General features: G+C 37.3%; 2 protein-coding genes across 7 annotated transcripts; both read left to right on the top strand.

Annotated features, from left to right (window-relative positions):
- Positions 1-616: 616 nt before the first annotated feature.
- csnk1g2a (casein kinase 1, gamma 2a) lies at positions 617-16,675 on the top strand. 5 transcript variants are annotated; one of them, XM_043257213.1, is made up of 12 exons: positions 617-770; positions 2,933-3,673; positions 5,247-5,316; positions 7,822-7,970; positions 8,061-8,295; positions 8,629-8,714; positions 11,414-11,498; positions 11,585-11,730; positions 11,815-11,898; positions 13,908-14,009; positions 14,595-14,701; positions 15,328-16,675. In XM_043257213.1, exons 2-12 carry the CDS (start codon positions 3,431-3,433, stop codon positions 15,380-15,382), a joined length of 1,362 nt encoding a protein of 453 aa, XP_043113148.1. In that variant the 5' UTR covers positions 617-770; positions 2,933-3,430; the 3' UTR covers positions 15,383-16,675. The 5 variants fall into 5 exon arrangements, with proteins under 5 accessions (XP_043113148.1, XP_043113132.1, XP_043113167.1 ...); XM_043257197.1 differs by having other exon boundaries at positions 11,582-11,730; XM_043257204.1 differs by lacking the exon at positions 617-770 and adding an exon at positions 842-931 and having other exon boundaries at positions 11,582-11,730.
- A 1,352-nt stretch (positions 16,676-18,027) lies between these two features.
- On the top strand, positions 18,028-24,903 carry mfsd12a (major facilitator superfamily domain containing 12a). Of its 2 annotated transcripts, XM_043257174.1 has the most exons (11): positions 18,028-18,681; positions 19,116-19,326; positions 19,452-19,584; positions 20,305-20,511; positions 20,713-20,805; positions 20,900-20,992; positions 22,150-22,320; positions 22,542-22,636; positions 22,752-22,882; positions 23,004-23,054; positions 23,844-24,903. In XM_043257174.1, the coding sequence occupies exons 1-11, from the start codon at positions 18,411-18,413 to the stop codon at positions 23,918-23,920; spliced, it is 1,533 nt and encodes a 510-aa protein (XP_043113109.1). In that variant the 5' UTR covers positions 18,028-18,410; the 3' UTR covers positions 23,921-24,903. The 2 variants fall into 2 exon arrangements, with proteins under 2 accessions (XP_043113109.1, XP_043113119.1); XM_043257184.1 differs by lacking the exon at positions 23,004-23,054 and having other exon boundaries at positions 18,033-18,681.
- Positions 24,904-27,575: the final 2,672 nt, after the last annotated feature.

The following is a 27,575-nucleotide window of genomic DNA, read 5'->3' as shown; positions in this document are numbered from 1 at the left end:
TATCAGTTTATGTCTGATCTAAGATAAGGCTAAGCAATAAAAAATCCCACAAATCAAAAATTTTTTGCAAGGTTTAATGAAAAGGTCATCTAATTCACAGGTCAAACGTGATTTTTGCATGATTTGCTTCTTCATTTATTTAATTTTTGTTTATATTCAATCACAATTCAATCAAAACATCTTGTCATCTACCAACTATGATGACTAAACTTATGCTACTATGAATAATCATTCGTATGCTGACATATTATATTAGCCTAGGCTTCAATTCATTCTGAATAAAGGATAACTTTTAAACATTATTGCACATTTACAAATAAACAATATTAAACCCTCCCCCAATCTAACATAATTCAAGTGTGTTTAGTATTTTTTTTCCCAATGTACTAGACGAAATGTTGGCAACATAAAAATGTGGCGAGTAATACGTAATACATAATACATCGCCAGTATCGTAAAAGCGGTCGACACCAGTTTCTACGTCAGCCGCTTCAGTTTCTCACGTAGTTTTACGTTGAATGAAACTGCGCATTATTTTTTTCCGAAGAGCGCGGAATTTTATGAACTGGTATTCTCCAAACGCGACTACGCAAGATTTGCAACTTAGCCCTAGCGATGTGATCGGCGGCAGCGGAGGAAACGCGCCAGCTGTACGGAGAGGCTTAAAGAGACATCAGCGAAGAGGGAGAAAAAATGATAATGGCTTCAAGGAATGAGCATTAAAACCGACAAAATGGGAACTGTCATCGACTTATAATACGGGGATCTAGGTAAAAGTGTCTAATCTGTTGTTACGTTTTCCTCCTTGAACGATGCGCGGAATGTTCCGTGTGCGTAATTTAGACCAATTTCGACTGCTCGGGATTAAGGAGTTGCCCGGTTAATGGCTGGCAACAAAATCTGTGTGCTTGTCAACAAATATTGCTTTGACGTATGTATAATGCGGTCGTAGGCGATAACAAACTGTCTTTGGTTTTTCGTAACCCGCTGGTGTTGTTATGTCGATTTAGTAACTCTCGTTAGCTCGCTGAAGCGCAGGCCACATAACGTTAGCTTGTTTGGGCTAGTTAGCGCGTTAGCCTGTGTTCACTCATTTCTGCTGCTTAGTTGGCAACTCAGTGGCTAACTGACAACATTAGCTCTTCAGCAGTCGAGGGTTCACAAGAACGTCCCTTTTTTGTTGTCGTTACGTTCATATAATGTACTTTTACGAAGAGAACACGATGTACCGAAATATGTTCGGAGTTTATCTTAGTAACTCAAGTTTCTTTCTCATACTTTTGGTGGCCAGTTGAATTAGGCTGGCAGGCACATTCGTCTAGTTTATTTCCCCGCAAGTTAGCCCTTTTGATGTATTTTTCCAAATAAGTGTTTGACAGTGTGGCGCGTTTTCATTTCTCGAACAATTTTTCATTTCATTTCATAAGACAGGCTGCTGAACCTGGAGGGAGGGCCAGCGTGCGGGCCTTATATCACATTTGTTGGCATTGTAAAACTGTTTTGTTGTCGATGCATGTAAATCGGGCCTGATCCGACATGAGACGATGGATTATAGTCTTAGATGGATGGTTAACTTTATAGATCTGATAGCATTTAATCATAGTTTCTGATACTGATACCTTATGATTGAAAGTGCAATGAATGCTACAAATCCACTAGCAGAAAGTAAAGAGATAACGTTAGATTTTTTTTTTTTTTTGGAGTGTTATCAAATTGTATGCATCATAACAAAATGGCTAGAAGTAGAGACACCAGTTTACTTTTTTTTCACAAGATGTCAATTATGTATATATTAAGAGTAAGCCTACTTTGCATGAATTCTTTCAAGTATGATTTAATGGAAGTTCTCTGTTGTTAAAAATGTAATTACATTTTATTTGTCTAGTGCGTTGTACTATACATATTCTTTTAAAGCAGCTTCGCTGAAAGAACGTTAATGCTATCAAACGGTTTTCAGGGGTACAATGAGGATATAATCTGTTATTGGTCAGAGATGAGCGTGTCAGAGTAATGTCCATATGGCAGTAGTATATAGTTCTAAAATAATGCAGGGTATGTGCCTAGTTTTGTGTGGCTAGGAAAAATAAAACCATTGATGGCGTCATCTGTAACATCTGGCGAGGTGCCTCTCTCCGCTAACAACATAACCGAGACACTCTGCCCAAGATGACTCTTGCTCGTCTTCACACGACCTCAGGCCTCATCTCGAGCTCCTGAGGGATGTATTTTTAGAGCTGGAAGTCAGAAACACTAGATAACATTTCCTGTAGGGAGATGGTCTCTGGTTTCGTGTCCCTCAAACGTTCAGATTCTAAATGGTCTGTTTAATAGAGAAGGTGATACTGCAATGCCGTTGCTTTCTTGCTACACTTTGTGTTGTATGTGTTCCGTTTTATTTAAGGTCTTACAAGAGATTGAGGATTTAAATCAAAGCAAATTGTGTTTAAGGAGGACTTTTCGTGTACAAATGTTGTAATCCATTGCCTTGCCGCAAAGTGTTAAAAGCTGCTGCGGTGGTAACTGTAATAGATGTATAAAGTTGTAATTGGTATCCTAACACAAGGCAGCTTCATTCTTTTAGCCCTGAGATTAAAAAAAACAAAACATTTTAATGTTATCAAAAACCTTGCCTATATAAGTTTCCTTTTTCTGCACAACATAAAATAGAAATCAATTGTTACCTGCAAAGTAATCTTTCATAATATCTTTATTTGTGTTCTGCAGAAGAACTAAGGGTTGTACAGATTTGGAACAACATGGGTGAATAAATAATGAGAAAGTTTTTATTTTTGACGGGTTTGTCCCTTTAAATGAGTAGTAGGCTGTAATGTGTATTTATCACCACCACTGTGTAACATGTGCCAGGTTCAGTTCTCTCTGTGTACTTGAAATCAATCTATTTATTGCTAATTGTGCTTTTTCTTTGCCCCAGATATTCTAAAGTGTTAAGCTGCTGATGTGCCACCAGTTTCCTCTCAACACAAACTTTGATATGCTTTGTGTTCATACTTCGACTCAAGGAATGCCTTACACATCTCTACGAAGCCACCTGGAGGGGACGCAAGGGATGGAAACCAATGCCGGACACCGCCTCACTTTTACCAGCTAGGGGTCGTGTGCATCTGTCCTTCTCCCAAGGAGCGTGATCCTCTATGGTCGGATTTAAGGAATATTTCGTATGATGTCTTTGCACTGAATCGTATGGCCCTTGGGTTGTCTGCTACACCTTCCCCATCTAAAAGCAGTTAATGTCTAGTTTAATCTACATGTGTAGAGCTGTGTTGTGGAAAAGCCATTCCCTCCACTCTCTTTCTCTTTAAAGTCCTCTCCTCCATCCCATTCCCCGTGCCCCTGTTGTTTAGTTGTTTTGGTGGCTCTGTGATTTTATGGCAGTGGAGTAATCGTGGAGAGGCCGGGGTATCACAAGCTTATGGATTTTGATAAGAGAGGAGGAGGAGGAGGAGGAAAAGGAGAGGCGGAGGAAGGAAAGAGAATGTCTAAGACTGGTGGGAGCAGGACAGGGCATGGGGGCAGCCGTGGCTCTGGGCCCAACTCCGGGGTGCTTATGGTCGGCCCTAACTTCCGAGTGGGAAAGAAGATCGGCTGCGGGAACTTCGGCGAGCTTCGACTTGGGAAAAATCTTTACACCAATGAATATGTGGCCATTAAACTGGTAAGTTCCTCGCAAAAGTTGATATTGGTATACCCTGTATGCAATGAATGAGTACACAACTATTTATAGATACAATTCTATTCCAAATTAGGTTTAATAAACGCTAAAATTCTATAAAATCTATATTTTACATACAAAATAACAATTTAAAACTTTGAGGTTATGAATACTTTAGAAAAATGTATAAATCGCAATGTTGGTTTTTTACTTTTTTATCAAATAAATGTAAGCGTATGAGATTTCTTTTAAAAAGACGTACAAAATGCTACGGATTCCATCCTTTTGAATGCTAGTGTACATATTCGTTGTTTGATTGGTCAGTGTTGTAGTACCGTATGGAAATGGTTTCTTACCCTCTCTGTTGGAAAAACATACATTTTTTCTGGTTAGCTGCTGTGCAAACCATGCAAAAACAATTTAAAAACTCTACCTCCGTATCAATATTTTAATTGGATTTGGTTTCTAGCCTGCATATCCAAAATACGCAGAGAAAGATGAGTTGGTGATTAGAATATTATCTAGGGACATTTTAGTAGCCACCCACATTGTTCGTGAGCAACGCCGGCCTCAATTCTTAGTGTGTAAGATGTAGTCTGTGAATACTCTAATACTCTAGAGTCTCATCACATTATAGAAGTCTCAGATTCACTTTTCATGATTACTTTTACCATGTTACCTACTGTATTGCTTTGAAAGAAACGTCACTTTTATGCTGTTTAGCTGCATGCTCTTACCTTCACAAATCTTTAATTGAATCCTAAATTAGATCCTTAATTACACTTGCATTTAGTGATAAAAGTGAAGCAAGTGATGTATGGGTCTGTTGAAAACCGCTTCATAGGGACGCAACAACACTCAGCTCTTCATTCTGCTCTGTGGTGAAGCTCAAGGTACATTTCTGCCTGGTGGTGTTGACTCTGTTGAACAAGACAAATATCCTGCATTAAGGCTGCATTACCCAATTACTTAAACTAAATAGAGAATGCCTTGATGTTGCTCAGATATGACTATTTATTAGTGAGAACCAATGCTCAAAACACATGATATAAGAGTAAACCTGTTGTACTCCTCACTCTCCACTGCTGGGTATTTAATACATCCTGTGGCCTTTATGCAATCTGTTTGTTTTTATTTATTTATATATTTATTTGGCTCTTCCATTCTGCCTCCTGCTTAGTAGCGCTTTCCTCCGCATGTTCAGAGCTGCCGGTGCCACAGATGACTCAACCCTGGATCCTGCACTTAACTGAACACACGCACACATTCTCTCACTTACATTATTTATGTAAAAACCGGCATTCAGCTAAATGGACCACCACATATTGATCGCTTAGCGATGGCATAACTTGAGTCTTCCATGCCTAGCAATATCCTAATGATAGAAGTCACATATTAATTGTCTTTGCCGTTGTTCGTTTTGGTTAAATATAAGGATTCACAATCAAATTTGTACACAGAATTAGTATCACGTCAGTTGTCCGTCTATAATTTACTGCTTTAATGCAGAAGCAATGTTAATAACTGGCTTTTAATGGTTACAAATACTAATGATGTTAATTTTGCTCTTTCACAGGAGCCAATCAAATCCAGAGCACCCCAGCTCCATCTTGAATACAGGTTTTACAAACAGTTGGGGAACGCGGGTGAGCAAGAAACTGCACCTCTGTCTATGCACCACACGTTACTTAAAAGATTTCAGTTGTGCGCTCGTGTTCACACCACAGTTTGAGGCCATTTTCTTTGTTGTAGAACTTAATGCCGTCCACATCCTTTTTACAATTGTGAGTTGCTTTTAGCCCATCCTGTCCACATCCTCTTTTCAGCACAGATGAGGAGTTTAATCAGCACAAGCTGTGGTTCCTGCGCATCGATTGCTCTATTTGTGCAGTTCTTTTCAGACAATTTTTGATAAGACTTGCAGGACAGAAAGAAGCTAACATGTTTTCAAAGAAGCGAAAGGTTAACCTATAGCTTATTTCAGCAATCAAAGAATGCCTATTACGGTTCTGAAGAAATAAAGTCAGGTCGAAGCGTTCATCTCTCACTGCTGTTGAGCCAGACATCTCTGTTCTCAGCATTAAGGCCTCAGACCATTTTTATTCTGCTATGCATTTTTCATGAGTTAAGCTTTAGAAAAACATGACACTATACGCCGTCATATTCACTCTTTCTTCTGAGCTGAAGTTGTACTGCAAATCTATTTATGTGTGTTTTCGTGGTTTCTCAGGTAGTGTTTTTGTGATCATTGTCAAATGTTCTGTGAGGTCGACTAGAGTCTTAAACGGTTAGTTCACCCAAAAAATAGTCAATGTTTCACCTGCGTTCGAAGCATCCTCCGTGTATGTGACTTTCAGATGAATCCAATCGGAGTTGAAAACTGCGAGTGTTTGCTGTATTCACTTTAGAAAACGTGAAATCCGCAATAAACCGTCCCTCACATGGCTCCAGGGGAATGAATAAAGGTCTCCTGTAGCAAACCCATGCATTAAAAACAAAGCATGGTGCAGCGGTTTGCGTGATACAACTTTAAACCAGTCTAGGGATGAATTTTTTTCAGAACCAAATCCATCTGATACCAAAAATTCTGAGTTGATTCCGATCTAATACCAGTGCAGTTTTCTTTTTGTTTCGTATAGAATTATGATACTTCTGTGTGTTGATCATTATTCTTTTGTGTGTTGAACACAATCTACTAAATGTAGACAATGCATTGACAAAAAATACTATTATAAACTAAGATTAAGATTAAACTAAGAGTAAATAATTCAGTAAGTTATTCTAGAAAAATCATAGGCGCACAATAATTGTATAAAAGTATTAAACTAAACAGTTAGTGAAACAACATTATTAGTGGGGAGCAAATAAAAGTTAATGAGTGCAGGACTAAATCTGGTAAATTGTTAGACATTGCTCTTTATATTAACACATTAATGAAAAACAAGTAGCCTATAATCTTTTTTTATGTCTGTATATATACATTTATATAAATTCTGATACAGTGTTGCACATTAAGGAAGGGAAAAGGTATTGATGCATAGTATGATATTTTATCGAGCCTTTTCTTTTAACAGTTTTACATCTCAGTTATTGTGCACTCTTGAAGAGAGTTTCATCTTTTGACTAGTAATGGATGGCAAACAGCCACAGCAGGGAGAAGAGTTTATGTGAACTTGTGTGGACTTGAATATTTATCTATTCTTCACATTAAACTACGGAAAGGCTTCAGAACACTTAAAATATAGTTCACAAAAACTTGATGGTGCTTTATAATGTTTTTGTGCGGTTTAACAATAACACCAAATGTCTGACCAGTAACCGATCCAGCAGAAAATGCCAGTATAAGAGCGATATCTATACTGAATTTCAGATCCATGCATCCCTAAACCAGACCTTTTTTTTTTTTTTTGTGCCCCAATCGAAAAGGGGAGCAAACCTATGCCCTTGAATGATGCACATCCTCTTACTTTCTCGGCTGCTGGACGTGCATGCGTTATCGCAATTTTGTGTATTAAACTTTTCGAGTGCAAGGAAAGATGAAAGAGAATTCAGTTTCTCTAAAACGTGCCTCTCTGCTTGTGTGCATAGAAAACAGCATGTGAGTAACGAAACGAGTTCCCTTTCTCCTTTTTTTTTTCACTAGAGTGTGTGTGTGTGTATATAAACGCATACAAATAATAAACTTTTTTATTCTATTATGGATGAATTTTGCAATTAATCTGCAGATCACATGCATGCCGAATTGTGGGGCCTGGTCCGTACGGATTACGGATAAACTACGATCCGCTCAACCTCTGTTTTAAATAGCTTTTGTTTTTAACGCTGTCATGTTGTAGTCAAGAAGCACAAATGTTTGTGTGAAACTTGTGTGCAAGAAACGCAAAGCATTCACAGTGTTCATAGGTGCCAGCCTAATACCGTATATCAAGATGTCATAAATAGATTCATACCTGCCTCACGTGACCTGATAATTATGCCTAAACATCTAAGAACGCCGAACACCACATAACAAAAGATGATTGTTCCTTGTCTTTGTGTAATCTTATTAATAAGCTGATTTTAGTTAATGCTGTGCTAAATTGCCAGTTTGCACTTATATTTCAGAACTCTCCGGATCTGTTTTCTAACTGCATGTATTCGACTGTGTTTAGAGGGTGTTCCTCAGGTGTACTACTTCGGGCCTTGCGGGAAATACAATGCCATGGTGTTGGAGCTGCTGGGCCCCAGTCTAGAGGACCTATTCGACCTCTGCGACAGAACCTTTTCCCTCAAGACCGTCCTGATGATCGCAATTCAGTTGGTCAGTGTCATCTCTCGCTCATATGAGACAAAGATGTAAAAATAAAAAATAAAAGCAACTTAATAGCTCCAACGTATACCTCTATCACAGATCACACGGATGGAGTATGTGCACACAAGAAGTCTGATCTACAGGGACGTCAAACCCGAGAATTTTTTGGTGGGCCGGCCAGGGACCAAGAGACAACATACGATCCACATTATCGACTTTGGGCTTGCCAAAGAATACATCGACCCTGAGACCAAAAAACACATCCCATACAGGGAGCACAAGAGCTTAACAGGGACAGCTCGCTACATGAGCATCAACACACACCTGGGAAAGGGTAAGAGCCACACACGCGGGAAAGATTTGCTCTGTTAGGGCTTAGGAAGGGTTATTAGAATTTCATGGGGATAAAGACTAAAGTACGCCTTAAAACCTAGCTTAGCTGTTAGTGACACAAATCTCTACATGCTCAGCCACAGAACTTAGATTTAATCATGCATTTGTGAGATGCAGGTGCTCTTTCGGCTCAGAATTTTGCATTGGTTTAGATTTTTCCGCTAAATGCGTACAATCATTATGTGCAGTGAATTAAGACTCGAGACTACACTAGAATCTGTCTTCAGTCAGTTGGCGGTTTCATAATTTTTTTGCATGTCTTTTTATGTTGCAGAGCAAAGCAGGCGGGATGACTTGGAGGCTCTGGGTCATATGTTTATGTACTTTCTACGAGGCAGTCTGCCCTGGCAAGGTTTAAAGGTATTGTTGTAGGTGGTTTACTGCCTTCACGCATTTTGATTTAGGTTTTTAAAACAAATATTAACTGTGAAAAAGATGCTATTTTGGAAAAATGCAGTTTGTTTTATTCTGTTACTTCTCTCAATATCTCAATTCACAGTTTATGGGGGATTATGTATAGGGGATTATCAGTTCTGCAAATAAACATTGAGACTTCAAGTAAGGTTAAAATGGTTCGAGTTCCTCCTCCATTTAATTGTCTCATTCTGTTAACCGTGTTTTGATGCTATCTTTCAGGTTTTAGTCTTTAGGTCTTATCTCACTCAGCTAAGGTCTGAAACAATGATGAGCCACACTATCTGTCACTATCATGGAAAGTCAGCAGAATAACCAATAGCTATACTGCCTTGATAAGATGACCTATTTAAGAAGACTAAAAAAACATATCTTTAAAAATGTCTCCTTACAGCTTTTTCTGGTTTATCGGAGGGGAGAAAAAGACTGAAATCCTTGTTTCTTTCCTGTTAAAGGACACATACTAATAATAATCCAGCTTATTACAGGGTTCCCACTATAATGGAAATATCAAGGAAAAATCATAAAGTATACTATTTATAGAGCACGTTTTAGAAACAACTACTGTTTGCCAAAGTGCTGTACGGGCATGGGAAAGACATTATTACAAGTAATATAATCTAAAAAATATTATAGAGTAAGATAAAATAAAAATAGCATCTCTCACACCATGTTGAACACCAGACTATAAATTTAGGTTTTTAAGATAATTGTTTGGGTCATTCTAAATGCGTAAAGGCAGGTTACACCAAAGTCTAGGGCCCACCCCAGCTCTTCACCCTTGTACGACAACAACAAAGGCTGTTGAGGGAGGTCTGACTAATGCCTAAATAAAGTCCATTACAGTTGTCAAGACACGATTAAATAAAAATGTGTATAATTCTTTCAAAATATTTAAGGTTTAATATTAGAGAGTTTCCTCAACTGGAAAAAAATTCCATTTAATTACCAAATTAATCTGTTTATCCAGTTTAAATCATTATCCATTAAAAGACCCAGGTTTTGTACAGAGGGCATTACAAATGGTTTTAAGACACCTAAATCCAGGTCAGGAGACCCACTGGCACCCACGGGAGTAAACAATATAACTTCCATCTTGTCCTCATTGAACTTTAAAAAGCGCTTTACCATCCAGGATGCCAAGAAAATATGTCAGATCTAAAATATTCTCTTGGCTGTAAATTCTGAGCTCATTCTTTATAGGAAAAGGACGTTTTTCAATGGTTCCACTTATATCTAACAGTATACATTTAATGATGAAAATTGCTTTCTATGTAATGCAATTTCCAACAGCGCAGACCACTAGCTAGTGTTTCAAACTCTTCCTTGCATGCTTTAGCTGCATTGAGTATACTTTTGTAGTTCACAGAACGCAGAAAGTGTAGTCTTTGCAGCACGTGCACGTGCAGTATACTCTTTTTAGACTATATGGGGGAAAAAATGACATTCCGATATGGATATTGAGTCGATTATTGATAATTATCCCAATAAATTTCAAGTCTTTATTTCTTTCAAGTTTATATGCAGCTTAAGTGAAAGTTGTAGAAACCAGACAGTTAAGTGTGGTTTTAAACTGCTCTTTATGGTCAGAACAGAACACTTAAAAAAGTTACTTTTTCAAAACAAGAAAAAGGTGTGTGTTGCTTGACCATAAGGACGTGTTTCTTTAGCACAGTTTTCATGTAGTATAGGCTGCAATGTTAATATATTTTTTTGTCTCTTGTGCAAATTTAACCCGGAGTAAGGATGCAGATGTAAATTTGTGTTCTATAAAAACTGTAACAACCTCAGTAACAAACTTAAATGGTCAAGCGGTCATTTTATTTTTAATTAACTATTGGCCTTTGATAGCAGCTTACATTTAGCTTTACAACTAGTTAAAACCACACACATAGCACCTTAGCATATATGAAAAACAGTAGTTTAAATGCATTTAGTATAAATGCACAAAATTCATTACTCCTTTAAAACATACTTGCATTTAATAATATAATAAAATTTGATATGAATATCCCACATTTCTGCCACAACCCCTAGTGTAGTTTCTACAGTAAATCTATGGTAAATGGCGATTTGCAGATTAAAAACCCTTCTGATTATATTGTTGCACAAAGTTTTCTTCTGTTTGTCAGCACTATTTTATCCGGCTTTAAACTAGATTAAATCACTAAGTCATTTGTGTTCTTGGCTGAATTGAAGTGCTTCACTTGGTGTTTAAAGGTCATGTGACTGAGGTCTAGTGAGCTTGTGCTGCGCTGCTGTTTGAACTTTTAGCCGAGCTGATAAATGGTCCGTGTTGCACAATTTAAACGAGTACCACTATTTCGTTTTCGCTTTTGTTGCATAAACATTATAGCAATCAGTTATTGAGCTTCTTTTCACTTTAAAAAGCAAAATTAAGTCAGAATTTTTGTTTTATAGATCAGCCCTACTTTCAGTGTACTACATGGCAACTGCATTGGTTTAATGTTAGGTTCACAGATGATACCTATTATTAACCAGTTATTACATACTATATTATGTACGTGACAGAACCGTGAAATAAAGTGCTACTTCTGACATTATAGACATAACGATTTGCTGAACAAATGTCTTCATGGGTTCCCAAAATTACTTATCTTTGGTGTCCCATTTCATTCATTAAGGCTGACACACTGAAGGAGCGCTATCAGAAGATTGGAGATACCAAAAGGGCAACCCCTATAGAAGTGCTCTGTGAGAGTTTCCCCGGTAAGCCGGTTCTTTTTCAAACGGCCATATCTTTTGTGCTCTCACCTCCATTGCATCGCCTTAACTTTGACATCCTTTCACAGAAGAAATGGCCACCTACCTGCGCTATGTGCGGAGACTGGATTTCTTTGAAAAACCAGATTACGACTACTTGAGAAAACTCTTTACAGACCTCTTTGACAGAAATGGCTATGTCTTTGACTATGAATACGACTGGGTTGGCAAGCCGCTGGTAAGTCTAATCGGTCCTATCACAAACCACTTGTATACATATAACCAAGTGCGTGGATGTTGAGTTTCCTATTTGTCTGGACAGCCGACTCCAATAGGACCTATGCCTAGTGACACACCTCTGCAGCCCAGCAGCAGAGACAAAGCACAACCACAGACCAAAAACCAGGTGGGATAAAAGTCACTATACGCTTAATGCTTTAGTCAATTTGTCGACGGTATATGATCGTGTTATGTTCATTTGACTGTTTGTAAAGACCCGCCCTCCTTAGTTACTGTTGTCATGACTGACAAACTATGCAGCTCTCACGCTACACACATGTTCTCATGCAGTGAAAAAAATACAAAATAGAAAACTGACAACACATAGACAGGGAAGACAGATCAGGTTACCTCTGATATGAAACAAGGTCTCAGGACTTTTTTTTTTTATATATATATATATATATATATATATATATATATATATATATATATATATATATATATATATATATATATATATATATATATATATATATATATAAATTCTACTATAATTTATAAACTATAAATACTATTTTGTGGCTCTTTAATTTTTCAAGCCAACAGTATAACATGAAACATTAAAAATTATTATTAAAAAAAGCACGTGGTGTCGTAGTTTAAATATGTATTACCACAGAGTGTCAGTGTGACAGGATTTTTGCAGTAAAGGACCTGTCATAGTTTAATAAGTGAGAAGATGATATGAAGCGACGCGAGTAGAGCTGCACCGAAAACAGATGAGCACACAGATCTTCTCCACGATAGCTCCATGATATGAGCAAACGTTTTAACAGATTATTTTATTATTTAACTTCTGCGCTGAAATCCGTGCATACAGTGCTGGACGTGACAGATGTTCTGGTATGCAAAACAAGTACTTTTAGTAACAAGCTCCTTGTGAACGTTCAGTTGCTTTGAGTGCCACATGGAAATAAAATGAACAAATTTATGAAACCAAAACTGTTCAAACTGAATGTACACAAAACTGTTAATTTAACTGTTATTTATATTTTGTAATCATTTTTTATAATTCAATCGAGTGAATTTGATCAATTATTTTAAATAATATAAATGCATTAAATGCTGTTTTTTTTTTTTTACTGTCAGTTTGACAGTTATTTAGATTTTATGATGTTATATTTGACATTTCACTTTCAGTTTTACAGTCAAATCCTTATTGATGTAAAAGAGGAACAATAGGTCACAGTTTTTACTTTTAAGTACCAGCTTCCCCTTTTTATTTTCTTTGGTTATTTTTGGAGAAACATTGTTTACGCAGTGCAATTTATTTTTTTTTTAATGAAAATTAAAAATGTTATCTCAATGTTTTATAAGTATGTGTGAAATTAAAACCAACTATTTATTTTGTTAGCTAACATTGCTTTTTTTTGTGGTAAACAAATGATTCAGTCAAGTCAAAAAAATGCTTTTGTATTCAGAAAAAGCCCATCATTTTAGAGGGGAGGAGCGTATTTAGATTAAATCCCTCTAAAATGACGGGCCTTTTGTGATGACATCAGTTTGACGGTTTGGGCACGAGCGTGACATCCTTAACCACACCCCTCCAACTGTCAGTGCTCATTTCTGATTGAAATGCCTACTTTACTACATCCATTCAATTTAAAGTAGACAAAACAAGTCACAGACTCTCGTTTACTATTTAATATTTTGTTTCTCTCTTAAGTACATCACAATATGGAAGTAAAAGCAGTCACAAACTTCATGTCAACAGTATCTTTTTGTTTCACTCATCAACAATCCCAAGGCAGCTTCCTGCAGCCAGAGTAGATTTTGCTGAACGTGTGTCATTTCCTCAAAAGCTGTCATTCTTTTAGACGGTGGTATTTCCATGTCTTGGTCACGGTCCCTTAGATAAGTGAAGTCTGTTACATTCCGATTGGCTAGAGCTGTTTGTGAAAGATAAGAGCTTAGCTTCACTTTCCATCTCTGCATGTCGCGTGCTATCTTGTTTTTTTTCACTCACTTTTATTTCCACCTCTATCCTGTTAGCTAGAGTAGTCTGCTTGTGCATGGAAGGCGTTGCTCTTTAAACTCGTTCTTTTTTTTCTTTACACCCTCACCTCTTTTCAAAAACATCTCTGATGCCCTTTGCCACCCCCCACCCCTTTCCCCCCATCGCTGTCATGCCAGTCTCCAGAACCTAAAGGAAGTGAGTCCCAGCCCACTCCTGTGACCAACAGGGAGCTCCTGGGGTCGCACCTCACGGCCGATAGGCTGGGGGGCTCTGTCCAGGTACTGGGTGTTTGCGCAGTACTGCATGCCGTTGGTATCGATATCTCTTCCTTTCTCTGTTCTTGTCTTTCTGTTCCTTTCATCCTCTCGCTCTATTCATTTTCCAGCTGTGAACTCTCTTTGCCTTTGTCTAACACACATCATCTGCACGCTCTTGATGGTTAGGCTTGGGATCTGGTGACTTCAGTGTGAAAATACTGCTTGTATATAAATAGCCAAGCAAGACAAATGGATGTTTGTTTGTCTACTTCTAGTTATGCAGGGTGTACATTTTAATTTAAAATGTATTAGTCCCAAGATTTCCAGCTAAACTCATTTTCTGTGTTAGCATATTTCCATATCTAAGACATTTCACTGCATTCTTAATCTTTCCTGGTTGGTGCTAAGCAACCTGATTTTTGAAGAGTTAATTACTTTAAAAAAATGTCCTTAATAGGTTACTAAGCCCCAACCTGTGCTACCTGAACTGTTAAATGTGAAGTGTGAGCTAGATGATATAAATTCCAGTGTGTACCGTGTTAATATGTTGTTATTCATCTTTGTCGGTCTGTATTAAAAACTCATTGCCTGCTAATTAATGTTCAGGTTATGAGCTCAACCAATGGAGAAGTGAATACAGATGATCCCACGGCGGGACACTCCAACGCTCCCATAACTGCCCCTGCTGAGGTAGAGGTGGCCGATGATACAAAGTAAGTACAATAAATAAAATAAAAATGTTAATACATTGTTAACAAATGACTGACACATTTTGGTGAAGTGCTACCAAAAAACTAAAGAAATTAGCACATAAAATTACGCAACTTAAAATGAAATAAAAATGTTATAATTTGTAAACATAAATAAATATTATATATATATATATATATATATATATATATATATATATATATATATATATATATATATATATATATATATATATTATTAGTCCAACATGAATAAAACAAAAATAACTTTTATTGCATATTGCATTTTAAAAAAATAAATATGCAATACCACATGGTAATCCACCTGTTAATAGGTGTTGTACTTGTATGCCATCTATAGTTGTCCAAAAATGATGGTAAATAAGAACAGAATGCTGGAGCATGTGGAAACTAGTTGCCATGGGCTTAAATGGTTGAAAACATTGTTACAGCATTGTTTTGGTTACATAAGCAACATTTACATGTAGTAGTGCACGATTATGCAGTCCAGTCCCATGCTGACATTATGAGACATTCGGGCCTTTCTTTGTCCTGCTGGGTTTTTATAATTATGCTTGAGAATCAGGAGGAGATCACAAAACCATCTTCAACTCCTTCACTCTTTTCAGATGCTGTTGTTTTTTCAAGAGAAGGAAGAGGAAAGCACTCCAGCGGCACAAGTGAGGAGGAACATCTTTGAAACGCTAAGATCACTGGTGCGTTTAAAGTAAAAAAATACAAATAAAAGCAAAGGACTTGAGCTGATACATGGAGCTCCACCTCAGAACAGAAACTCACTGCCTCACTTTTGGCATCTGCTCAGAGGACACACACCTCAGTGCTCTGGGCTCTGACACTCTTTGTAAGGAAACAATTCAGCGGAACAAATAAATATATTTGTACAATGCGGGACACCAGAAGAGACCTCAGTGGTCAGAAATAAGATGATATATGTTATGTGACTTAAACCCAGATGGACTGTTTAAACTTGTATTTTAGATGACATGCAAAACCGTTATTTGAGAATTAAAAGGCAACCAGACTCACACTTACACACAGACATCCGTTCACTTTGACACACTGGCTGGATGAGTGGATGAGTGATGTGCTCCATGGTGTTTTTGTTTTTTATGGGATCAAAGTAAGTGGGGAGAGACTGCTGACTGACGTACGGAGAAAAGTACACCGGATTCAGACAACCTATGTAAATTCTGTCCTTCCTTTTTGTTTTTGTAATTTAAAACGTTGTTTTGAAGCTCTGCTCTCCCAGTTTTACTCATGTTGTAGGATGTGTGAACATTTTTTAACCGCTTCTTAGTGTTTCTTTATTTTCTCTTCTTTTGCTTTTTTTACTTCTTTTTCCTGTCAGTGTCGATGTGGATGAAGATGATGATGATGTTGATGATGTTGTAGCACAGTGGCTGGTCTCAGGTACTGTGGGAGACAGAGAGAAATGCATTGGATCTCTCCTCTGTGAATTGCACTTTTGGGGGGAAAAGCGAACCGTTTGACATTTCTGAAATGAATAGAAAGCAGTAAATAAAGGCAGACGTGGGATCATTTATACAGCAGGCTGGTCTCTCCCAAAGGGACAAAAGTGATTCTCTCAGTCAAAAATTGTTTTTCTTTTGTTTGTTTTTTTTGTATTTCGCATTAGATTAAGTTACCTGGGAATCATAGTTTGTGCCTTTCCAAGTAAAACAGTTAACACTAATGTGTCCCTCTCTACGATTCCTATCCAGGTGAGGTGTCCATGGCCCTCTCAGATCGTTTGTTCTCTACCGTGCGCTCCATGGCAGTCTAATGGAGGCTGTTGGCATTTCTCATTTCTTTTTCACTGTTGTAAAGTGCATCATAGCGAAGCTCGATGAAGACCTGAGTCTGTGGGTTTATACGCAGTAACAGAGGTTGCCTATAAGAATGAGGATGTGTATTGATTTACATACCTATTAAATGTTGCTTTTCTTCTATGCCTCATAAGATGTTACGTGTTGTCTCTGTGCAATCCCTGTTTTGAGTTCATGGACGTGGATTTCAGCAAAAGCAAGTTATTTCTGTGCAGTCAATGCAACTTCTATTAAACATGGAAGGAGGTGGTTTATTTTACAGTGCTACAGCAGGATATTTTTACACTTTCAAGTGACTTTTGTCAGATTTCTTAGATACAGAGCCAACAAATTTTACATCCTGTGGTTTTTTTTTATTTTATTTCATTTTAATTAACATTTTTATAACAGTCAAGAAACATAAATGGACCGTTTTCATACATAGTGACGAGCAGTTCTTTCAATCGGTTATTCGTTACTGATTAAATATTTTAGACCTTGAAATAACTACAAAATGAGTATTATTTTTTTTAAAAGAAAGTATTAAGGGGATGAGTTAAAGGGATAGTTCACACACACACTATGTTGTTCCAAACATGTTGATCTTTTGTGGAAAACAAAAGAGAGATCTTGAAGAATTTTGGTAACCAAACTGTTGTGGTTCCCATTCCCACAGTAGTGAAGAAGGAAACAAAAATACAGATTTGAAATAAAGTGAAAGTGAATAAATGATATTAGATACCTAATTTAAAGAAACAGTTGTAAAGATGAATTTAGTGTTGCTGAGAGGCAAGAAGTGAATTTTGTGTTCACTACCATTTGTATAACTACAGATTTATTACAAATCTCAGGGTTAAACTGTGGTTAATGTCGCAAATCGATGGGCAATTTGTGGTTGTCATGGTTAAACTAGTAACTTTTTTTTTACATTTATTTTAAAGTAAAACCAAAACCATGGTTATTTGTTTAAAGGGACTGGATGCAGTGTTGCCAGATTCCCACCCCACAAAAAGTACAAATCTAAATCAACTAAAACTAGTGGCTTATAGACGGGGTTTAGACTGAACTGGGATCAGGCCATACTCCATTTAGCACATTGTAAGATCAATCAGTGCAAGTTTCTTTAAACTGAAACAGCTCAGACTTACATTTTAGTCTGGGACTAGGCTTAAGCTAGGGACAAATCTCTTTAGCGCGCACAAGACGAGGAAAGAAACGCAGAAACACGCTAGAAATGTAGGAAATGTAGAGCGATGTTTGAACACCAGGTGGGGATATTTATCAACTGCTACGTTTTAGTGTCCTGTCATGTGGCTGTAGTAGTACTATCAAACAAACAAAAAATGCTAAAAAAAAAAAAAAAAAAAAAGAAATACGCGACTGTATTGCAAAAATAGGTTTAAAAATACGTGTTGTGAAAATAATCTTAAAACCGCGACTGCACGTATTTTGAAAATGACACGACTGTAGTCTCTCGAGAGGACATGGAAACAGAAGAGAAAGGGCGTGGCTTAATAAACACGTCATGACTACATGACTCGAAAATAAAACAAACAAAACAATACGCGCGCCAGAAAACAAATCAAAATTAACCGCGCTGCATAAATATTCGCCACCATTGACATTTAAAACTATAAACTTCAACCCACGAAAGACAATAATACAGTTTCAATTCGCGCCTCCTCCATCGTGACTCATTTACGGAGTCAGCTGACCAGATCCTTAGAAACTGACTCTCGCTACAGTGATGGACCGAGGTCCCTGAGCTTCACACCAGACTCGTTCCCCTGCAGCGAGGTAACCGGCACTGGACGGGACAATGTGCTCGGGGGGATAAAAGGGAATACGCGTTTTTAGCCGGCCGTGTGTTGACTGTACTGTTAATCATGTCGGACTCTTCAGAAGCCTCTTTACCCGCTCTCAGGCGCTTGAGTTACTCAGTGGGGCATTTTTTCAACGACCTGTGCGCCTCTATGTGGTTCACGTACCTGCTGGTGTTTTATCACTCAGTGCTGGGCTTTCAGAACACAAATGCTGGTGTGCTGCTGCTAGTGGGACAGATAGCTGATGGAGTGTGTACGCCGCTCATCGGCTATGAGTCTGATAAGACACCCGGCTGTGGATCCTATGGGAAGAGGAAAACATGGCATTTAGTCGGTGAGTGACGGGGATCTTAAAGGGACAGTTCAGACAAAATTGCGTCTGTCATCACTTTCACATCACTTTTTAAAATAAGACTTGAGGGATGAACATTTGCTTTATCTTTAGTAAATTATGACCATTATGCTTTTGAGTGTCACTGGAGCACAAAACAGTCATTAGAGTCATTAAAAAAAACATTGAAATATCTGAGGGTGATAAATTCTCCTTTAAAGTTGTCCAAATTAAGATTGTCAATGCTCATTAGTAATCAAAAATTAAGTTTTGATATGTTTATGGTAAGAGTTTTATAAATATTTTTTGTGGAAAATAATTTTTAGTACCCTAATGATTTTTGACCCATGCAATGTAATTGCTTTAGATATATCAGTGCTACTTATGACTGGTTTTGTGATTCAGGGTCGCATTTACTCTCTTTTTGCTCTGCCTAGGAACTATTAGTGTCCTCCTGTCGTTCCCCTTTATATTTAACCAGTGCCTGGGCTGTGATCTGGACACTCCGCAGTGGGTCAGTCTCACTTACTTCACCCCCTTCATCGTCATCTTCCAGTTTGGATGGGCAGCCACCCAGATTTCCCATCTCTCCCTCATTCCCGAGCTGGTGACTAGCGAGCATGAAAAAGTAGAGCTCACTGCGTACAGGTAAAGTCAATCAGACCTGAGCGTGTAATGATCAACCATTCTCGTGATGCTTGTTTAGAGGACTTTGTCTGTAGTGACCGGGATGATGTACTTGCATTTTATTGCGTTTTGCTTGGATCTGTTAGGTACGCCTTTACTGTGATAGCCAACATCACAGTGTATGCAGTGGCCTGGCTGATGTTTCATTTTCAGACTCAGGAAGGAGATGACCCTGCCATTACGGAAAACCTCGGCCCGGTTGACATCCCTGTTTTCAGAGTGAGCGCTTGTGCTGAACTGAAGCCACGGTCATTTCATTCTGTCTTATAAAATAGCTCAATTTAAAGATATTTTTGTGACTGTGTGTGCTAGTGTAGTCCTAAATCTACTTTGATCAAATTAACATAATTAAAACAAAAAATTATACTGCTATACACAGATTTAAAAAAATAAAATAAAATCTGTCAGACAAAAGAAACTTTATTTAAATAAAGGGTCAGTTTTAATTTCATGTTGACTTAAAAGCACATTTCTTCATATTAGGGCAGCTTTAACTGCCATTGAATAATATCGGTCTTTAAATGCAAAACATTTAAAGCGTTCCTAAAGTATACTTGCAATAATTCCACTTCAGCACAATCAAATACACTTCAGTATATGTTTAGTTGGACTTCAGCACTACTTCCTCACAATTAAAGTGCATTAAATACCAAATTAGTGGTTCCAGTTGAGCTTTTAAGTACACCAGTTTAGCTTACTAAAAGTACAGTTGCAGGTTATTTTTATTCATTATATAAAATATGTGTTGTACTTTTAAATATATTTTTAGTATTTAAATTTTTGGCTAGGTTTGTTAAATGCATAAACAGTTTATGGTTTTCAGCCAATTTTAAATTTAAAATTTTTTGAGAAGTCTGCTGTTGATGTTAACCTCCCGGGTGACGTAATGCATGCCTGGTCAAAACACAGCTTGATGCTTTAATATCTGTTCACCCACAGGGTCTAAGTCTTTCAGTAGTGGGCATTGGATCTGTGTTCTCGCTGCTCTTTCACCTGGGAACGCGGGAGAAGGGGGCACGTCCCCGCCACGAGGAAGAGGGCTCTAGCCCTGGAGAACGCCAGCGTCTTCTCAACAATACCACTGTATCTCCTCCCACCAGTCTGCTGCAGTGGAAGCACTGGCTGAGACAGCCGTCATTCTACCAGGTTAGCAGCCCATACCCGTGTTACTTTTCAGTGGCATGTAAGTTAATTCTCGGCTTTTGTGATTAATCTGAATAGAGGCTTGAAACGCAGTGTTATCACTTAATCACAGTGGTGTGAAAATGTTCAGTATTTAGTAACGGTATGTTATAACAGACAACGCGGAAAGTTAATATCATCTCTTAACCCTTCTCTGTTATTTAGGTGGCTTTGCTTTATATGTCCACCCGACTGATAGTGAACCTGTCTCAAACATACATATCCATGTATCTCACCTACACACTACTGCTGCCAAAGGTGAGACGGCTGTAATAATACTACACCTTGCACCCAGTTCGTCAACAGGAGCATTGAAGAAAAAGTGATCACGGTTCGATCTTCTCTTTTGCAGAAGTACATAGCCACCATTCCCCTGGTCATGTTCCTGAGTGGTTTCGCTTCCTCTTTTATAATGAAGCCTCTAACCAAGCTAATAGGCAAATGTGTGAGTATGAGTTTGCGTGTGTGTGTGTTGTAATTGAAATATAAAGCACATACTACTTCGCCTTGTTGGAAGTGATTAACCATCCAGAGGTACCTGTCAGTTTTTGCTGCGTCATAAACGCATGATCAAATTTATGAGTTGAGCGCGCACGAACGGCACCATAAAGCAGTAATTACCAGTGGGGGAAATGTGGGATTTCCATTGAGCCAAAGTCGTAGATTTGATGCGCATCCTTGTTAAATGAGCGCTAAAAATCTTCTTGTCTTCATCAAGAAGTAAAAAAAAAAAAAAAGAACAAAACAGGAAATTGCCCATCAAGTCAATTTTATTCATACCAAAATAACTGTTAAATCACGTTTCAATACTTCCCTTGTGTTCTTAATTATTGGCTGTTGTAATTTTCCTAATAGGATTTGATATGAAAGCAGTACTAATGCACTCCAATATCCCTGATATTTAGACTATTACAAACACAATGCCTTCTTTGCCTAGTCGTCCTAAATCTTTTTGACTTGCTCCAATGGTAGTATTGTTCTTAACTATTGTTATTTTTTTAATGTCCAGAAACCAGTAACAAATAACTGAAATAATTATAATTAATTACATTTCAGGATTACAAGCTGAATGTTCTTCGGGGCTTCTCCTACTCTTTTTTTTTTTTTTTTTTTTTTTTTAAGCAATGATTTTACATGGATTTTACAGTTGTTCTGAATTTACTAAGGGTTCTTAAGAATATTTTTTTTATTCACAATGTCTACCTCACGCAGGTGGTTCAAGAGCAAAAATGAAAAGAAAAGAAAGATCTGTTTAGTGGATGAATTAAATTAAGAAATATCTTGTGTAGTAGTTTTAGTTCATTTAAAGCTTGTTTTGCCTTGTTTTTAGACATTTTGAAAGTGAAAACTGCATTTCACCAATCCGAGTGCAACACACCCAGCATACACACACACACACACACACACACACACACACACACACACACACACACACTGTGAACACACACCTGGAGGAGCTGGCAGGCTTTGGGGGTTGTGGTATTGAAAATGCTGTAAATTCATCCCCCTGTCTACTGAGACTCGACACAAGCTAATGCAATACAATAGAAGGAATTTATTTACACTAAAGTGTCTTTTTTTTTTTTTTTTTTTTTTTGACAGATGACCTATTTTTTGGGACTGTTGCTGATTCTTGCGTTCTCCTTTTGGGTGCTGCTGGACACACACATGGGAGAAAAGGTGTATGGCGCTGCGGTTTTCCTCGGAGCGGGGTCCGCTACCATCCTGGTGATGTCACTAGCCATGACAGCCGAACTCATAGGAGACCAAACAGTAAGTGCTGATATCGGTCAGCAGTGGCAAACTGAAAATGAAGGATTCATAGGGGTGTTTATTAAGCGCTTTCGGCGCTAACAGCTTCAACAGTACCACATGACTGAACCAGTTAGACGTTTACAGTCAAAAGGACATGCTTCAGAATGACTAGTTTCAAAAATGCATGCAAGGAACTAAACTTGTGCTATTAAAGTGCCTTGTGCTTTCTTTCCTGACAGCAAAGTGGTGCTTTTGTTTATGGAGCTATGAGCTTCACAGACAAGGTGGCTAATGGTGTGGGAGTTATGATTATTCAGATGCTACATCCCTGCCGGTAAGTTGAGGAAGTGGCGAGAGCACAGTGGTTCCATTATATCTTATAATGCAAATATTTTGAGCACGAATGATTATTCATGTTTATATTTACATGTGTGATTTCTCTCATACAGGACAATGGTATGCTGTCCAGGCTGTGTGTGGTATTACCACTATGTCATGGTCATCGTCACTGGTGGAGTGGCCATTTTAGCAGCCCTGAGCCTCTGCACGATCCTTATCTGGCCTATAAACATAGTGCACTGTAAGACACTTGACAGAACTATCGCTCATGGCTTTCTCGCTTTTAAACATGTACCTTCGCTTTGACTCCGTTACTCGATAACCTCTTCACCTCATGGCTGACACAATGTTTTGTATTACAGTATATGTGCGAGATCATATGAATGGTTCAATAAACAGCAAAGACTTTAAGGGTGAGGGCAACATGTCAGCCTCTGCAATAACAATCAGGAATCTGAGCTACATGATTTTTTTTTTCACAAAAGCAATCAGAAACATCTATCACTCACCTTTAATTTAAAGCTTTCAAATCATGGGGCAATATTTTGAGATGATGGAGCGTAAGAAACCAGGTTGCATCCTATTTGTTTATTCATAATTTTTTTTCTGTGACATATATTTTGATGCAGTTATTGCACAGCCATTGCAAAAAACCCGGAATAGCTAATGATAAAAAAGTTTGCAAAACCTTGTGAAGATGAAGAAGGTGGAACATATTCATGATTAACTGGATTATGACAAATATAAGTGATTATCTTTTTATACGTTTTTTTTTAGATAATAAAAGGTTGATTCCATAGGTTTAATCTACCGTTCAAATGTTTAGGGTCAGTCATATTCATTATGAAATATTACAATTTAAAAATGACTTGTATAGGTTATTATTTTTATTTAATTAAAAAAAAACCAAAAATGTATTTCTTCCATGGAATAACGTGGATTCACGTGGATTCTTTAGAAATCATTCTAATATGTTTATTCGCTGCTCAAGAAATGTTTCTTGTTATCGATATGCATTAATGAATGGCGGTTTCAAAACGACGGAAATCTTGGAAATCTTTATAAAAATAAATACGTTGACTTTCACTATGTTTAAGACTTAAAAAAAAAAAAACCGTACTGACCCTAAACCTTTAAATGGTTGTGCATCTAATATCTGATGTTGCTCATGTAAATATCTGATGTCTGTATTGTTTGTGTAGATCTGCGTGAGGTGACGGGCCTTATGGGGAGTGACCGAGAGGACTCCGAGAGCTCTGAGCAGCCGTCGGTCAACTGAACACGCGTGTCTTCAGCGTTTGGCTTACACTTACAACACAGTGGTGATTGGTGAAGGTTAGAAATCAGGTTTTATTTCAGAATTATCTTTCACGCAGGCCAGTGTTTGCTAATTCAGTCTATACGGCGGCCGCATCTTGACACGTGAGAGAATGTCACTGACAGCCAAGCATGTGGTGAACCGGTCGAGGTGGTTAGTTTATATTACTCATGTGCCCTGTACTGTGGCTTTTCTTAGTTCTCACTTAACCCAACGGTCTCCATAGACCGACACTTTATGATTTATCTTTATTCTGCACATTCATGTTTATAATGATTATTTTTAAACTATTGACGTTATTATAAAGTTAATGCAAAATGCACGTGTTATGATGGATGCATCGTTTCAGATTATATTAATAAATCCATCTAACTGTTCCATAATGGAAATTCATGAAAAGGGAAGAATTGTTATTTTAAATCAGGGGACATTAAGCCATGTGTTGTCATTTCGAGGCATATTTTCAGGTTTGGGATCACCGTTAAAGACCAGCGAGTCAATGATGAGCATTTTTTTTTCCCTTGTAACCACTAGCTTTTGGTTTCCTTTTTCTATTTTTCTATATGCATTATTGTTTTTGTAAGACAATTGTGTCTGACATGTTTTCTGTTCATATAATGTACTGAACAGAATAAATGTTCTTTATGAACAGACATTTCTGTATCTAGAGTTGATGCACTGTAACTTGTCTTGGTAACTAGTTACTGATAAACAGGAATGCAGTGTCAGAGTAGTTTTAACATCTGGTCAGCTGATGATCTGATGTGATGCTCGAGACTTTAAACATGTAAAACAAATTGTAAAGACTGATGCTCAGATGTAACCGGAATGAAATAAATAGTCAGTTATAGTGGAATCAATCAAAAAATAAGCATATTTGTAAAAGACAATTGTATTTTATTTGATGTATTGTTCAAAACATTTTAAATAAAAGGTTTTTTTAATTACACTGTGTTTTAATTCAACGTATATATATGTTATAAATTCACAAAATACACAGATACAAAATACACAACATACATATATATACACATACATATAAACAAATATATATATATATATATATATATATATATATATATATATATATATATATATATATATATATATATATATTAGAATGATTTCTGAAGGATCATGTGACTGATGATGCTGAAAATCACCAGAATAAATTAGATTTTAAAAATAGAAAACTCTTCTTTTAAATTTCAATAATATTTCACAATATTACAGTTTTTTTGTTGAGACAACCTGTTATATAGTTTTCGTCCACAAGGTGGCAAAAGAGTCCAAGAGGCAGATACAGACGTTGAAATGTTGATTGTTAAATAATGTCTTTGACTGCATTCATTCTGGGTGCTGCAAACATTTACACATCATGAAAGATACTCTTTAATGTGTTTTAATATTGTTTACACATTATTGCAATAAGGGTATGCTTAAGAGTATGAGTAATATGTATAGTATATGTATAGTAATAGTATTTCTCATCAATACATTAGCTGCTTATGATGTAATTTCTCTTAATAAAACAGTGGGTAGTGTGTATGGTTTGGTTTAAAAAAAAAAAAAAAAAAAAAGAAAGGGGGCGGGGCATGGGCATGTGATTTTTGGTTATTTATCCAAACTTGGAGTTCATTCGTTTGTTAATGTGAAAAGCATTTCAGTTACACCTCTGATCTATTCCTCTCCTGTCATGTACAACACTACTCAAAATTGCCCATGGGAAAATCCCACCAAATATTTATTAATAACATCTTTGTTTTGAAGCGTAGGAAATAAATCAAAACCATTCGTTCAGCTGTAACCTATTAAGGGTCAATTATCGCTAATTGGAACAGCATTTATAGAAACCACTGTGAATTATCCATTATGTTATTGTGTAACAATAGATTGTTTCAGAGACGCTGTACACTGTGCACCATGACTTTTCTTCGCTTTGAGCTTTAAACAATACCAGTGTTGTGTAGAAGTTACATGTCAGTACAGATGTAGCCCATTTTCTGCCTTTTCAAGCATTTTATTAGTACTTTCAAAGAAACCTTTAGTATTTTTGACTGATGTCTGATCTGTGGATACTGTGAAAACCTAAAGCTTTCTCGTCGCATTATAAAGAAGTGGTTATCCCAAAAACAAATGTACTTCTGCTTCCCCTCAGGAGTTTGTTTGTTCATGAGAACAGATTTGGAGAAATGTAGCATTACATCACTTGTTCGTCAGTGGATCCTCTGCAGTGAATGGGTGCCGTCGGAATGACGAATTCGTATTTTAGAGTTTTTCAAAGGAATCCTTTGTTGTGTATAATTTCGCTTTGTTCAGTGGAAAAGTCATCTCGTCTGAATCAGGGGAAAAATATGCACAGATCAAACACAGTTCACTCCAAAACCGTTTTAATCAAATATGTTGGTGGATTTTATTGTGAGGACAACAAGGGAGGAATCATTATTATGGATTATGGACTAGTATTGACCCGAAGTGTCAGTTTAAAGTTAAAATGCCATAATAATTGGATTTGTTTATTACAGCTTTTCGCTTCAGAAGTTAATTGATGAACTGGAGATGGTTTACTTGTGAAATATTGCTTTATCAATTGTTTGGACACTCGTTCTAATGGCACCCATTCACTGCATTGCTAACAAATCTGTTCAGATGAAGACTCCTCTACATGTTCGATGGCCCGAGAATACATTTTCAGCCACTTTTCTGTGTGTGAATTATTCCTGTAAGTGTAGCACTGCTGATACACTTATAAAAGTATCTAGTAAAACGTACGAAATACTTTACCTCGTGCATCCTGCAGCCCTTAACGCCTGCTGTTTAATTTAGACCAGCATCATGCCATAATCTGCTCCTCATTAGGCTCAAATCTGTTTGCAATGAAGACCAAAATCTACAGACAAGCCTTTCTTTTCATTTGCTTTATTTGCATATTACTGTGCAGGTCAGCCAGTATATTTCTAATATGCTTTGTGAAATAACACTAGACTGCTTCCTGAAGATCTGGAACACGCTCTAAAGTAAACTGCTAATGGTGTTATTAATCACTGCTTGCTTGCTTTCAGCCTGCTTTTTTTAGGCATTCTTCATTTAATGGCAAATGTAGAGGTTTTATCCTTTCCATATTTAGCCAAGTATACTGAACGTTTAATGTGTTATTGTTCTGGAAGTGGAAGGAACACTCTGATTCGAGTTTACACTTAAGCTTTCAGATGTATGATATATGGTCAAGCAGTTTTTCTCTCTTTCTCCAGCCTTTATTTTCTTTCCCGTAAAAAGGGATAGATGAACTTTCTCTTTATGACCACCGGGTGGTGCCAGAACTGCTTGTTTATGAAGGTCGCCGTATAGCGATTTTAACTTTGCAACTGTTCTTCAAATATGAGAACATGATTAAAATGGGTCCGTTGTTTAGGTGCACTGCAAATATGGCTGAATACGGGAAAACTGGACCATATTTTAATTACACCATATATTCATAACACCAAATTAGATTGCGGCTTGCATTTGCGTTGTTATCCGCCATTTTCTTTAACGCGGAAGTTAAAGAAACTTCCGGTTCGCTATATGCTATCGGTAAATAATAATAAAAAACGTGCAGTAAACTGTAAATTTTTAC

This window comes from Puntigrus tetrazona, chromosome 2 (genome assembly GCF_018831695.1).
Source record: "Puntigrus tetrazona isolate hp1 chromosome 2, ASM1883169v1, whole genome shotgun sequence".
Lineage (NCBI taxonomy): Eukaryota > Metazoa > Chordata > Actinopteri > Cypriniformes > Cyprinidae > Puntigrus > Puntigrus tetrazona.
Note: the sequence above shows the minus strand (reverse complement) of the source record. Positions and strands in the feature narration are given on the sequence as shown.